Genomic DNA, 14157 nt, shown 5'->3' on the forward strand with positions numbered 1-14157 from the left:
AATTTCAGATATAGCATGGTGTTGCTTTTTTTTGCTTTTAGTCTGTCATTAGAAATTTATATATTCTAATTTATTGTGTGGACAGATTAAAAGCAAAGTGCAGATATAGCATGGTTTTTCTTTCTTTTGCTTTTAGTCTGTCATAAGAAATTTATATATTCTAATTTATTGTGTGGACAGAGTAAAGGAAAATTTCAGATATAGCATGGTTTTTCTTTCTTTTGCTTTTAGTCTGTCATAAGAAATTTATATATTCTAATTTATTGTGTGGACAGAGTTCTTTTGCTTTTAGTCTGTCATTAGAAATTTACATAATACAATTATTGTGTGGACAGAGTAAAAGCAAAGTATTGCATGGTTTTGCTTTTTTTGCCTTTAGTCTGTCATTAGAAATTTATATATTACAATTTATTGTGAGGGCAGAGTAAAGGTAAAGTGCAGATATAGCATGGTTTTGCTTTCTTTTACTTTTAGTCTGTCATTCATTAGAAATTTATATATTACAATTTATTGTGTGGACAGAGTAAAAGCAAAGTGCAGATATAGCATGGTTTTGCTTTCTTTTGCTTTTAGTCTGTCATAAGAAATTTATATATTACAATTTATTGTGTGGACAGATTAAAAGCAAAGTGCAGATATAGCATGGTTTTTCTTTCTTTTGCTTTTAGTCTGTCATAAGAAATTTATATATTCTAATTTATTGTTTGGATAGATTAAAGGAAAATTTCAGATATAGCATGGTGTTGCTTTTTTTGCTTTTAGTCTGTCATTAGAAATTTATATATTTTAATTTATTGTGTGGACAGATTAAAGGCAAAGTGCAGATATAGCATGGTGTTGCTTTCTTTTGCTTTTAATCTGTCATTAGAAATTTATATATTACAATTTATTGTGTGGACAGAGTAAAAGTAAAGTGCAGATATAGCATGCTTTTTCTTTCTTTTGCTTTTAGTCTGTCATTAGAAATTTATATATTACAATTTATTGTGTGGACAGAGTAAAGGTAAAGTGCAGATATAGCATGGTGTTGCTTTCTTTTGCTTTTAGTCTGTCATTCATTAGAAATTTATATATTACAATTTATTGTGTGGACAGATTAAAAGCAAAGTGCAGATATAGCATGCTTTTTCTTTCTTTTGCTTTTAGTCTGTCATAAGAAATTTATATATTCTAATTTATTGTGTGGACAGAGTAAAGGAAAATTTCAGATATAGCATGGTGTTGCTTTTTTTTGCTTTTAGTCTGTCATTAGAAATTTATATATTCCAATTTATTGTGTGGACAGATTAAAAGCAAAGTGCAGATTATAGCATGCTTTTTTTTCTTTTGCTTTAGTCTGTCATAAGAAATTTATATATTCTAATTTATTGTGTGACAGATTTAAAGGCAAAGTTTCAGATATAGCATCGTTTTGCTTTCTTTTGCTTTTAATCTGTCATTAGAAATCTATATATTACAATTTATTGTGTGGACAGAGTAAAAGTAAAGTGCAGATATAGCATGCTTTTTCTTTCTTTTGCTTTTAGTCTGTCATTAGAAATTTATATATTACAATTTATTGTGTGGACAGAGTAAAGGTAAAGTGCAGATATAGCATGGTGTTGCTTTCTTTTGCTTTTAGTCTGTCATTCATTAGAAATTTATATATTACAATTTATTGTGTGGACAGATTAAAAGCAAAGTGCAGATATAGCATGCTTTTTCTTTCTTTTGCTTTTAGTTGTCATAAGAAATTTATATATTCTAATTTATTGTGTGGACAGAGTAAAGGAAAATTTCAGATATAGCATGGTGTTGCTTTTTTTTGCTTTTAGTCTGTCATTAGAAATTTATATATTCTAATTTATTGTGTGGACAGATTAAAAGCAAAGTGCAGATATAGCATGCTTTTTCTTTCTTTTGCTTTTAGTCTGTCATAAGAAATTTATATAATCTAATTTATTGTGTGGACAGATTAAAGGCAAAGTTCAGGTATAGCATCGTGTGCTTTCTTTTGCTTTTAATCTGTTATTAGAAATATATATTACAATTTATTGTGTGGACAGAGTAAAAGTAAAGTGCAGCAGATATAGCATGCCTTTTTCTTTCTTTGCTTTTTAGTCTGTCATTAGAAATTTTATATTACAATTTTATTGTGTGGAAGAGTAAAGGTAAAGTGCAGATATAGCATGGTGTTGCTTTCTTTTGCTTTTAGTCTGTCATAAGAAATTTATATATTCTAATTTATTGTGTGGACAGAGTAAAGGAAAATTTCAGATATAGCATGGTGTTGCTTTTTTTTGCTTTTAGTCTGACATTAGAAATTTATATATTATTTTTAATTTATTGTGTGGATAGATTTAAAGGCATAAAGTGCAGATATAGCATGGTGTGCTTTCTTGCTTTTAATCTGTTATTAGAAATTTATATATTACAATTTATTGTGTGGACAGATTAAAGGCAAAGTGCAGATATAGCATGCTTTTGCTTTCTTTTGCTTTTAGTCTGTCATTAGAAATTTATATATTACAATTTATTGTGTGGACAGAGTAAAGGTAAAGTGCAGATAATAGCATGGTTTTTCTTTCTTTTGCTTTTAGTCTGTCATAAGAAATTTATATATTCTAATTTATTGTGTGGACAGAGTTCTTTTGCTTTTAGTCTGTCATTAGAAATTTACATAATACAATTATTGTGTGGACAGAGTAAAAGCAAAGTATTGCATGGTTTTGCTTTTTTTGCCTTTAGTCTGTCATTAGAAATTTATATATTACAATTTATTGTGAGGGCAGAGTAAAGGTAAAGTGCAGATATAGCATGGTTTTGCTTTCTTTTACTTTTAGTCTGTCATTCATTAGAAATTTATATATTACAATTTATTGTGTGGACAGAGTAAAAGCAAAGTGCAGATATAGCATGGTTTTGCTTTCTTTTGCTTTTAGTCTGTCATAAGAAATTTATATATTACAATTTATTGTGTGGACAGATTAAAAGCAAAGTGCAGATATAGCATGGTTTTTCTTTCTTTTGCTTTTAGTCTGTCATAAGAAATTTATATATTCTAATTTATTGTTTGGATAGATTAAAGGAAAATTTCAGATATAGCATGGTGTTGCTTTTTTTGCTTTTAGTCTGTCATTAGAAATTTATATATTTTAATTTATTGTCTGGACAGATTAAAGGCAAAGTGCAGATATAGCATGGTGTTGCTTTCTTTTGCTTTTAATCTGTCATTAGAAATCTATATATTACAATTTATTGTGTGGACAGAGTAAAAGTAAAGTGCAGATATAGCATGCTTTTTCTTTCTTTTGCTTTTAGTCTGTCATTAGAAATTTATATATTACAATTTATTGTGTGGACAGAGTAAAGGTAAAGTGCAGATATAGCATGGTGTTGCTTTCTTTTGCTTTTAGTCTGTCATTCATTAGAAATTTATATATTACAATTTATTGTGTGGACAGATTAAAAGCAAAGTGCAGATATAGCATGCTTTTTCTTTCTTTTGCTTTTAGTCTGTCATAAGAAATTTATATATTCTAATTTATTGTGTGGACAGAGTAAAGGAAAATTTCAGATATAGCATGGTGTTGCTTTTTTTTGCTTTTAGTCTGTCATTAGAAATTTATATATTCTAATTTATTGTGTGGACAGATTAAAAGCAAAGTGCAGATATAGCATGCTTTTTCTTTCTTTTGCTTTTAGTCTGTCATAAGAAATTTATATATTCTAATTTATTGTGTGGACAGATTAAAGGCAAAGTTCAGATATAGCATCGTGTTGCTTTCTTTTGCTTTTAATCTGTCATTCATTAGAAATTTATATATTACAATTTATTGTGTGGACAGATTAAAAGCAAAGTGCAGATATAGCATGCTTTTTCTTTCTTTTGCTTTTAGTCTGTCATAAGAAATTTATATATTCTAATTTATTGTGTGGACAGAGTAAAGGAAAATTTCAGATATAGCATGGTGTTGCTTTTTTTTGCTTTTAGTCTGTCATTAGAAATTTATATATTCTAATTTATTGTGTGGACAGATTAAAAGCAAAGTGCAGATATAGCATGCTTTTTCTTTCTTTTGCTTTTAGTCTGTCATAAGAAATTTATATATTCTAATTTATTGTGTGGACAGATTAAAGGCAAAGTTCAGGTATAGCATCGTGTTGCTTTCTTTTGCTTTTAATCTGTCATTAGAAATCTATATATTACAATTTATTGTGTGGACAGAGTAAAAGTAAAGTGCAGATATAGCATGCTTTTTCTTTCTTTTGCTTTTAGTCTGTCATTAGAAATTTATATATTACAATTTATTGTGTGGACAGAGTAAAGGTAAAGTGCAGATATAGCATGGTGTTGCTTTCTTTTGCTTTTAGTCTGTCATTAGAAATTTATATATTACAATTTATTGTGTGGACAGAGTAAAGGTAAAGTGCAGATATAGCATGCTTTTTCTTTCTTTTGCTATTAGTCTGTCATAAGAAATTTATATATTCTAATTTATTGTGTGGACAGAGTAAAGGAAAATTTCAGATATAGCATGGTGTTGCTTTTTTTTGCTTTTAGTCTGACATTAGAAATTTATATATTATTTTAATTTATTGTGTGGATAGATTAAAGGCATTAAAGTGCAGATATAGCATGGTGTTGCTTTCTTTTGCTTTTAATCTGTTATTAGAAATTTATATATTACAATTTATTGTGTGGACAGATTAAAGGCAAAGTGCAGATATAGCATGCTTTTTCTTTCTTTTGCTTTTAGTCTGTCATTAGAAATTTATATATTACAATTTATTGTGTGGACAGAGTAAAGGTAAAGTGCAGATTATATAGCATGCTTTTTCTTTCTTTTGCTTTTAGTCTGTCATAAGAAATTTATATATTATAATTTATTGTGTGGACAGATTAAAGGTAAAGTCCAGATATAGCATGGTGTTGCTTTCTTTTGCTTTTAGTCTGTCATAAGAAATTTATATATTCTAATTTATTGTGTGGACAGAGTAAAGGTAAAGTGCAGATATAGCATGGTGTTGCTTTCAATAAGTTTCTTTCTAGATAAATCTAAAGAATGTCACATAACTATATTGTAACTGCTCAAGAAGCAACTGGGATTAATGCCTCAGTGACTGGACATTTCACTGGACCGAATGATTTGAATTTGATCATCGCCAAAAACAACAAGTTAGAAGTGCATCTGGTCACCCCTGCTGGACTTCAATCAAAACTTGACCTCAGTGTTTATGGGAGGATTTCTGCACTGCAACTATTTAGACCAGTGGTATGGACTTTGAAACATCCAAATTGAAATTTTCTTTAACCCTCAAATTATTAGAAATTACAGTTTTTTCCCTTCTATTGTTGACCATGATTAGGAGCCCAAGTTGAAAACTGAACGTTATGGTTCTCATAGACTATTATATTTGTATTATTTGTATTTAGAATGAGAAACAAGACTACCTATTCATCCTGACAGAGAAATTTCGTATTGCCATTTTGTATTACAAATCGGACACAGGGACCATCGTCACCAAAGCTTATGGTGATGTTCAGGTATTGCCTTCTCTTTCTCCCTTTTAGTATTGTAAGGTTAATTGTTACTGTCAAATCTATACGTGCTTAGTGTTAGAATAGCTATTATAAGGTAGTTTTTCTACTAATTTTGAAAAGCTTTTGTACTGTTTCAGGATAAGATTGGTCGTTTGAGCGACACTGGTATGATTGGAATAATCGACCCCTTGTGTCGAATGATTGCTCTTCATTTATATGATGGACTACTGAAAATTATTCCACTGGAGCTCGGAACAAATGTTGAGTTAAAAGCATTCAACATCAGGTTTGTTTACCTTTTTACAAAATCGAGAACATTTTACTGGGAAGCTTGACATGAAATTTGGTAATTGACCTCATGTTACTTGGAAATAGATAGGAACATCTTACACATCTCTTCTATTTTAAAATTTTTCAACAATCACTTTAATTCAGGTTAGAAGAACTATATATTGTGGATATTCAATTTTTACATGGTTTTGATATTCCAACGGTTATCTTTGTGTATCAAGTGAGTTATTTTTCAGTTGCACTATTTTGAAATTCTGTCGTTATTCTCTTTTTGTGAGCCCAGTCAAGGAATTAAGTGTCGTCCAACCGAAATTAATAACAAACTACAAGTCTTTAAAAAAATAGTTTTTTAATATCAATGTCTAATTTGGACATTCGATTTTGAATTACAATTGCATTGATGCACTGCAATAATTTTACCATTAAATGAATAAAAGAGTTTTCATGAAAAATTGTGATTTTAATTTCCTAACAACATCTATCATTCTAGGATACACAAGGTAGACATCTAAAGACGTATGGTATTTCCCTGCGTGAAAAAGAATTTGTTAGGGGACCGTGGAAACAGGATAACGTAGAATTGGAAGCAAGCATGGTTATCACAGGTGAGATGAGAAATTTTTCGATAAAATATTTCTGTAAATTTTCAAATTGTGGCTGGTCCTTGAATAAATAATGATGAACTTTTTGCTGTTTTTGTAGATAAATATCTTCATTTTCCGAAGGTTGAAAAAATTCGCAAAAATTATTTACAAAAATCAAACCTTTTTCTATTCTGGATACAGTGCCAAGTCCCATTGAAGGAGCGCTGATCATCGGACAAGAATCTATCACTTATCATAAAGGAGAAACATATCTTTCAGTTGCACCACCTTTGACCAAGGTGAGCCTCAATTTTCTGTTTTATCAGTTGTATGAGAAATTCTAGAGTAAAATACTAATCAAAATTAGCGGAAAATTTAGATATACGATTTGGAAGAACTATCAAGCTGTTGCAATGTTTGTTGAAAAACAAAATTATTTTTTCCAGCAAAGTGTTTTGACATGTTATGGGAAGGTTGATGACGATGGTTTGCGATATCTTTTGGGCGATATGTCAGGTCGGTTATTCATGCTATATTTAGCAAACCAAACATTACCAGATAAAACTGTGGAAGTCAAAGATCTGAAAGTGGAATTACTTGGGGAGGTTTGTTTATTTTATTTCTTCCAACGAAGCCATTTGGCATGGTTGCATCTTCTTAGTCTTTAACATTTCGAATTTTAGCAATATCTTTTGATTCCAAATTTCTGTGCGCTCTTCAATTAAGAATTTAAATTTGTCAGCTTTTTTAAAAATGTTGAATCCGACCGGTACACGAGGGTAAATTGGACCAACCGTTATTATGACAATGACATCTATGTTAAACAGTTGGGCCGGCCAAATACTTGGAAGTTGACTCTGTATATACTTAGTGATTCAATTTTTTGTTCTCTTAGATTTCGATACCCAATTGTTTATCATACTTAGATAATGGAGTTGTTTTTGTTGGCTCAGCACTTGGAGACTCTCAGATAGTCAAGGTTTTACTTTTCATCAATTGTAGACAAATATGACAACTGAATTCAATAGATGTTACTTGAAAACCTATTTAGTCCTTTTGGTTAAACACTCAAGGGTGAAAATAGTGTTGACAACAATTCTTCTATAGAATAATAATAAGAAATGGTAGCACTCGTGTCCTTCTCAGTGTGTACATCTCTATAGCAACACAAGTCTATATATTTTATTACAGTTGAATACAGTTGCAGATGAAGCAGGCTCATATTTGACAGTCATGAGAACTTTCTCGAATCTTGGCCCAATTGTCGACATGTGTGTTGTGGACCTAGAACGCCAAGGCCAAGGGCAGGTAAAAATGTCCAAGTTTACTTTTCATAATAAGACTTTGAATAAGGGTTGTGACTAGCCTTTGCTTTTTCAAACAGCAAGTTGTGTTCAAAAACTTCAGATCAATCCGATCTTTATCTACTTCCATGAAACAATTTTTATCTCACTATCTTTCAAAGCTGGTCACATGTTCAGGTGCGTTCAAAGAAGGCTCACTTCGCATCATCAGAAACGGAATTGGAATCCAAGAACATGCTGCTATTGACCTTGATAGTATTATGGGTGAGTTTAGCTGCGATCACTGCATGACATTAGATACTTTTTGGATCTACCCCAGTGGGGTAGAGGTCCTATAAACCTCTGTCTGTTCGTCCGTCTGTTCGTTACCAACTTTTCTCAAAATTGGATCATTAAAGTCTGTCCAGATATAATTGGCAGTGGAAACAAGAATGACTGTAACTTTTGATAGTCAAATATAATTATGGAATTTTTTTTTGCTTGTTTTAGAGAAATAAAAGCGCTATATTTGAATGTATTTTTGGTTGAAAAATTCGCGATTTTTAGCGGTCAAATTTGAGATTGTAAAAATTGACCTTTTTTTCTACTTATGCTATAATGTTCATTTTTACACCAGTAGTAGTTCAACCTTAGGTTAAGAAGTTTGTTAAATTTCAAGGCGAACAGAAAAGTCCTTCGGAAGATATGGGACCCAAAATACCCCTTGGTAGCACTTTTCTGTGAAATATCAAATCTCCAACTTATTACTAAAAACGGGGATAGTGATACGATAAAACAGTTTTTCGATCATAACACATTTTGCGATCTCTTTAATGACCTCATAGCCAAACTGTGTTTAGTGTTTTGGGAATTAGCAAAGTTCTTTAATGATTTAAAAATAACAAAGACAATATAAGTTCATGGTTATCTTTTCAGTAAAAACAATTATACTGTGATTTCACTTCGTTTCGAAATAATCAATGATACCAATAATACCAATATGCACCAACACTTAACACTTTCCAACTTTTAATTGCACTGTTGAAACTAGATAACATAACCCCGGTTTTTAGTAATAAGTTGGAGATTTAATATTTCACAGAAAAGTGCTACCAAGGGGTATTTCGGGTCCCATATCTTCCGAAGGACTTTTCTGTTCGCCTTGAAATTTAACAAACTTCTTAACCTAAGGTTGAACTACCACTGGTGTAAAAATGAACGTTATAGCATAAGTAGAAAAAAAGATCAATTTTTACAATCACAAATTTAACCGCTAAAAATCGCGAATTTTTCAACCAAAAATACATTCAAATATAGCGCTTTTATTTCTCTAAAACAAGCAAAAAAGATTTCCATAATTATATTTGACTATCAAAAGTTACAGCCATTCTTGTTTCCACTGCCAATTATATCTGGACAGACTTTAGTTTTTTCTGATTTTTTGCACAAAGATGTGTAACTATAAACCCTCGAATGTGACGGAGTCCGATTTTCGAAAAAAAAAATTTTTGGGCAAATTTGGGCCAAAAACGGCTAAAAAACAGTTTTTTTGGACTTTGTGAAAAATTGGATCATTAATTTTTTCTGATTTTTTGCATGAAAGTAGGTAAAGGATGGCTCAAGTAGATTTTTGTAAAAAAAGAATTTTTCAGCTCAAAAAACGCATCTTTATCTATAAGAATTACTATTAATAAGCATACATCAACGTTTTTAGCCAAATTACTCAATTTTTTGATGAGATAGATGTTTTTTTGGTCACAAAGTCTTGAATATGAAAGAATATTTTAAGAGCATGAAGTTTTGGTTTCTAAACGTGTTTTTGATAAGAAACAAACGACTAATTTTAATAGATCGTCACTATTTGTGTTCTGAATGATTGTTTAACGGTCATGCTCACGTAGATATCAATTATATATGTGTTATATTATTAGACTAGTGTTCAGTAAACGAAATCGGGAGATGATCCATAGTATGCTGATTTTCCCTCGAAAAATTGAATCCTTTTGGTTGAACTTAACATCAGGTGACTTTCCTCTTCAAATGAACTATCTGTTATAGTTTGATAATGGTGATTATGACATGGGATTAAAACGTTTTATAACTATTTTCAAACTTGTCAGGCTTGAATGAATTTTGGAGTAGCTTTTCGTTTTTTTAATAAGGCTATTTTTGATTTTCAGGATTGTGGTCTTTGAAGATTGATTCGTACAATACAGAGTATCATGATACACTTGTCCTCTCTTTCGTTGGACAATCAAGGTTGGTTTGTAGGCTTTTCCCAATTATCTCACCATTCCTTTCAGGCGAATTTGTTACAATGGAAAATGAGAAAGTTTTTTTTCACTTACAGTCTAGAGTAACCCCCATCTTACTAGAAAGCTGTCAAGCTCAAGTTAGGGGTAGTAGATCTTTGCTCAAACCAACTGTTCCATTTTCAACTTTAGGGTTCTTTCAATCAACAATGAAGAAGTTGAGGAGATTGAACTTCCAGGTTTTGATGCCGACAAACAAACTGCGTTCTGTGCTAATGTTCATTATGACCAAGTCATACAAGTGAGTCTCACCTCTTCTTTATACTCTTTGAAAATTAAAATTACAAATAGTTTTCTTTCAATTAAAGTACATAATGAACAAGTGCAGAAGCACGAAACCTTAAACTATGTTTATTGAAAGAAAACTATTTTTAATTAATTTTACTTGACTCTAGTATCTTGTTTTGTTTATCATCTAGCATCACTCAGTTTGATTTCATGGCAATGATTTTACTCTTTCAAATTACAACCTTTCCGTAATATTAAACAATGCGGGCAGTGTTGTCTAGTTTTTATATTTTTATCAAAGAGTTTTCTTATCAAAGTTTAAAGTTCGCTTCCCAGATACCAATACCTTTAGCTAATAAGATTCCCCTTATTATTATTTTCAGGTGACGGAAGATTCAGTGAGGCTCATCAAATGTTCAAAAAAAGCACTCGTTTGGTAAGTGGGCCATTGCTTCTTCACTTATTAAAAAAACTACCAACCTTAGGGTAGACAGCTAAAGAAAAGGAAGCCTTCGGGTCGCTCACAACTGCGGTCGCAAAATTACTTACTGTTAGTAAAGACAAGAAAAGAATTTTTATACCAGTTTGTTTCAGAAACAAATACCAATAATGGTTACCAATAAATGTCTGGTTAGAGACATATTTTGATCACTAAAATACAACGGTCATTGTACAAATAAAATGTTCGTCTTGCTGAGATTTAATAAATTCCCTTCTTTCCTTCCTACTAGCGAATGGAAACACGAGGGTGGGAAACATATTAGCATCGCCACCGCCCAAAAGAAGCAACTCGTCCTTGCTGTCGGGAAAGAAGTCTTCCATTTCGAAATCGAAGATGAAAATCTCAAACAAACATGGTTAGTAGCTTTATTGGAAGCAAGACATTATATATATTTTGCGATTTTAACCTGTCTTAATTACATTAACCATTTTGATTATCATTAGCAAAGATGTATATTTGCTCATTATCGATCTTATGTCTGAACTAATTTTCTTTACATTTCTTACGAGTCATTTCCATCTTTTTTTAGTTCAACAGTTCTGGATTACGAAATAGCTTGTCTTGATGTCACTCCAGCAGGTTTGTGTTTTGCAATATTAGCATATTGGGCAGAGGGGTATCAAGCCCCCCCCTTAAAAATGGCACCCCCGTCTTTTAGCTCAACTCCCCTCTTAAAAATGAAAATTCCTCAAAATGAATGGAAAACACTCTTTTACAAATTGCCAAATCTTCCAAGCCTCCCTTAAAAAATTAACCCCCCTCTTTTTGTTCAAGCCACCCCTTTTATTTGAAATTTTCACAAGCCCTCTCTTCTTTTAAATTCAGTAAGATTCTCAAACCCCGTCTTTTTCACTATGAATAGACTATTTTCTAGTCTCATACAATGAATATGAGAAAATGAATGTCAAGCCCGTACTATTTATACACGAAAGCTTGTCTTTTACTCTACGAAAACCGAATTTGGAAGCTCAGAAGTTGTCATTAAATGTTTCTTTTTCACTTTTCTAGATAACGAAGAAGCATCGGACTTGCTGGCGGTGGGGTTATGGACCGATATTTCTGTTCGTTTATTAAGACTTCCCAATCTTCAAGAAATTCACAAAGTCAAACTCGGTGGAGGTTAGCTTTTTCAACAGACTTTCTTATATTTTAGCATAACACCTTGTTCGGTAGCATTTCTGCAGCCACTTTTGTGCCTCCACTTTTCTGCAGCCACTCTTGCTGCCATTCAGCTATCTTTGACCTGAAGCTTTAAAATGATTCTCCACCTTAAGCAACCCTTTATTGCCAAAAATGATTTAAAAACAACGAATCGTTGACTTTATTACCAAGATAAACCTTTGATGTAGATGTATTTTTACTACAATTCACTGAACTATCTGAATTGCAAAATTTTCTTGCCCCATCAAATTTTTCCCTAAGCCTTCTTATACCAGAGCTGGTGACTCCACTGCTAATCTGAATCATTCTTTTCGCATTGCAGAGATCATACCGCGGTCAATTCTGATGATTCAACTTGAAGACACAAACTATTTGTTGTGTTCTCTTGGTGATGGCTCCGTATTCTATTTCCTTCTCGACAGAAACCAAGGTTAGTTCAAGTTCAAGTTCTTTAAGTATGAGTTATTTATTTTAGTGAAATGAATCGGTTGAGGACGTCGCATTACTTCAGTATTTGATGAACCAAATAGTTTCATCGATCAGCAGATTGCGTTCGAAATGTCATCCCGTTTCACGTTTTACCTTCAAAAGCCACTCCAAGCCAAAGACACCAAAACACAACCGAAATCCGAAACAAAGCATCTGAATACTTTTCTTTTGTCATTCTTTGCATACTTTCTCACACTTTTTCAGGTAATCTAACGGAGCAGAAGAAAGTCACACTCGGAACAAAACCGACCATCATTCAACCCTTCATTAGTGGTACATCAAAAAATATATTTGCGTGCTCCGACAGGCCGACAGTTATCTACTCCAGTAATCATAAACTGGTCTTCGCTAACGTTAATTTAAAGGTAAGAATTGAGTTTTCTCATTTGAGGGCATCACTGTTTCGTAGCTAAACACAATAGCGGTATGTAATGTGTGTGTTTTTTTGCCTGAAAGATGAACATATTGTAGTACGAAATATAGCATAGTGGTATCTGTTTTCTGGAACATTCGCGATTTATAAAGTTCATTGTCATTTTCCCATTATAGGAAGCATGTTATGTCTGTCCACTGCACTCACAATCTTATAAAAACAGGTAAAGCATTTTAAGCTATTTCCAAAGCTTTCTTTTTCCATCGTTTAACCACTTGACTACAGTCACTTTCTTCTGTATGTATACAACTTAGCTACTAGGTTTCACACACGATCCTTACTTTGCAAACACAACGTCATTTTTATTATTTCAGTCTTGCGATTGCTGACAAGAATTGTCTAACGCTTGGAGCCATCGATGAAATTCAACAAAAACTACACATACGCAAAGTTCCTTTATACGAATCTCCAAGGTAACTAACACCATTATGGTGATTCAAATGCTAAGCTGGAAAGTCTGTTTATTTCTATTCTTAGCTAGTATTTTGAGAGAAAAGGTTATTGTAACTTATCTAATATTGGATTTCAAAAGTAGAAGTGCCTGTCACATTAACCCCGCAACAATTGATCAATGATGAATTCATATTTTACTCTCTCACATTTTCAGACGGATCGCTTACCAAGAGGTCACGCAAACATTCGGTGTCATTTCAGCGCGTATAGAGATCCGTGATCCTTACAGTGGAAAGAGTGTAGTTCAACGACCATCAGCCAGTTGCACCGCTTCATCCATCACTTACAGTTCAGGTGATTCGAACCGTGGTGTGCTGACGGGAACCAGTAAAGACATCCAAGGAGGAGCTATTGGTGATGAAATTGAGGTCTCCTCCTTCCTCGTCTTGGATCAACACACTTTCGAAGGTGAGAGTTTTGGTCGTCTTTAATTATATGCAAATATGATAACCTAAAATGGGATTGCTAAAGATTATCTTAAAAAATTCCAGTGGCAGCTAGATGATTTGACTGAAGATCAAGGATCAAACCCAACCCCAAACCTAAAGAGACATTTTTTGATGAATAGACTTTTTGGATCCCGAACGCTCCACGTCACGCTAGTTCATGCTAATGATCATGTAGGCGCTAGTTTTTAAATTTCTTCCAGCTTATATTTACATCCATTAATCTTCTTACACTTCATAGTTACGCACGCCCACCAATTACTGGACAACGAATACGCCACCGCCCTAACGTCCTGCAAACTAGGGAGCGATACGAATACTTATTATTGCGTAGGAACAGCTTTAGTTTACCCTGAGGAGCCTGAACCCAAAGAAGGACGTCTCATCCTATTTCAGTTGGTTGAAGGTATATGATCGAACCTTTTTTTCTGTTTTAATGACTTTTTGTAAT

The 14157-nt window shown here is 32.5% G+C and overlaps 1 protein-coding gene across 3 annotated transcripts in view; it reads left to right on the top strand.

The window, feature by feature from the left end:
* The first annotated feature begins 5009 nt into the window (after positions 1-5009).
* Positions 5010-14157, top strand: part of LOC136803857 (DNA damage-binding protein 1-like) — a 76237-nt gene continuing 67089 nt past the window's right edge. For all 3 annotated transcript variants that reach the window (XM_067060579.1, XM_067060580.1, XM_067060578.1), the window contains exons 1-22: positions 5010-5255; positions 5417-5527; positions 5662-5810; positions 5960-6035; positions 6306-6420; positions 6601-6698; positions 6846-7004; positions 7295-7378; positions 7591-7707; positions 7865-7967; positions 9863-9941; positions 10127-10235; positions 10606-10658; positions 10954-11079; positions 11254-11303; positions 11733-11843; positions 12208-12315; positions 12579-12739; positions 12924-12970; positions 13122-13220; positions 13415-13668; positions 13948-14112. In XM_067060579.1, the coding sequence (XP_066916680.1) occupies positions 5046-5255; positions 5417-5527; positions 5662-5810; positions 5960-6035; positions 6306-6420; positions 6601-6698; positions 6846-7004; positions 7295-7378; positions 7591-7707; positions 7865-7967; positions 9863-9941; positions 10127-10235; positions 10606-10658; positions 10954-11079; positions 11254-11303; positions 11733-11843; positions 12208-12315; positions 12579-12739; positions 12924-12970; positions 13122-13220; positions 13415-13668; positions 13948-14112 (2584 nt within the window). In that variant the 5' untranslated portion in view covers positions 5010-5045. The remainder of the gene's footprint in view (positions 5256-5416; positions 5528-5661; positions 5811-5959; positions 6036-6305; positions 6421-6600; positions 6699-6845; positions 7005-7294; positions 7379-7590; positions 7708-7864; positions 7968-9862; positions 9942-10126; positions 10236-10605; positions 10659-10953; positions 11080-11253; positions 11304-11732; positions 11844-12207; positions 12316-12578; positions 12740-12923; positions 12971-13121; positions 13221-13414; positions 13669-13947; positions 14113-14157) is intronic.

This window comes from Clytia hemisphaerica, unplaced genomic scaffold, assembly GCF_902728285.1.
Source record: "Clytia hemisphaerica strain Z4C2 unplaced genomic scaffold, Clytia hemisphaerica genome assembly, whole genome shotgun sequence".
Taxonomy (NCBI): domain Eukaryota; kingdom Metazoa; phylum Cnidaria; class Hydrozoa; order Leptothecata; family Clytiidae; genus Clytia; species Clytia hemisphaerica.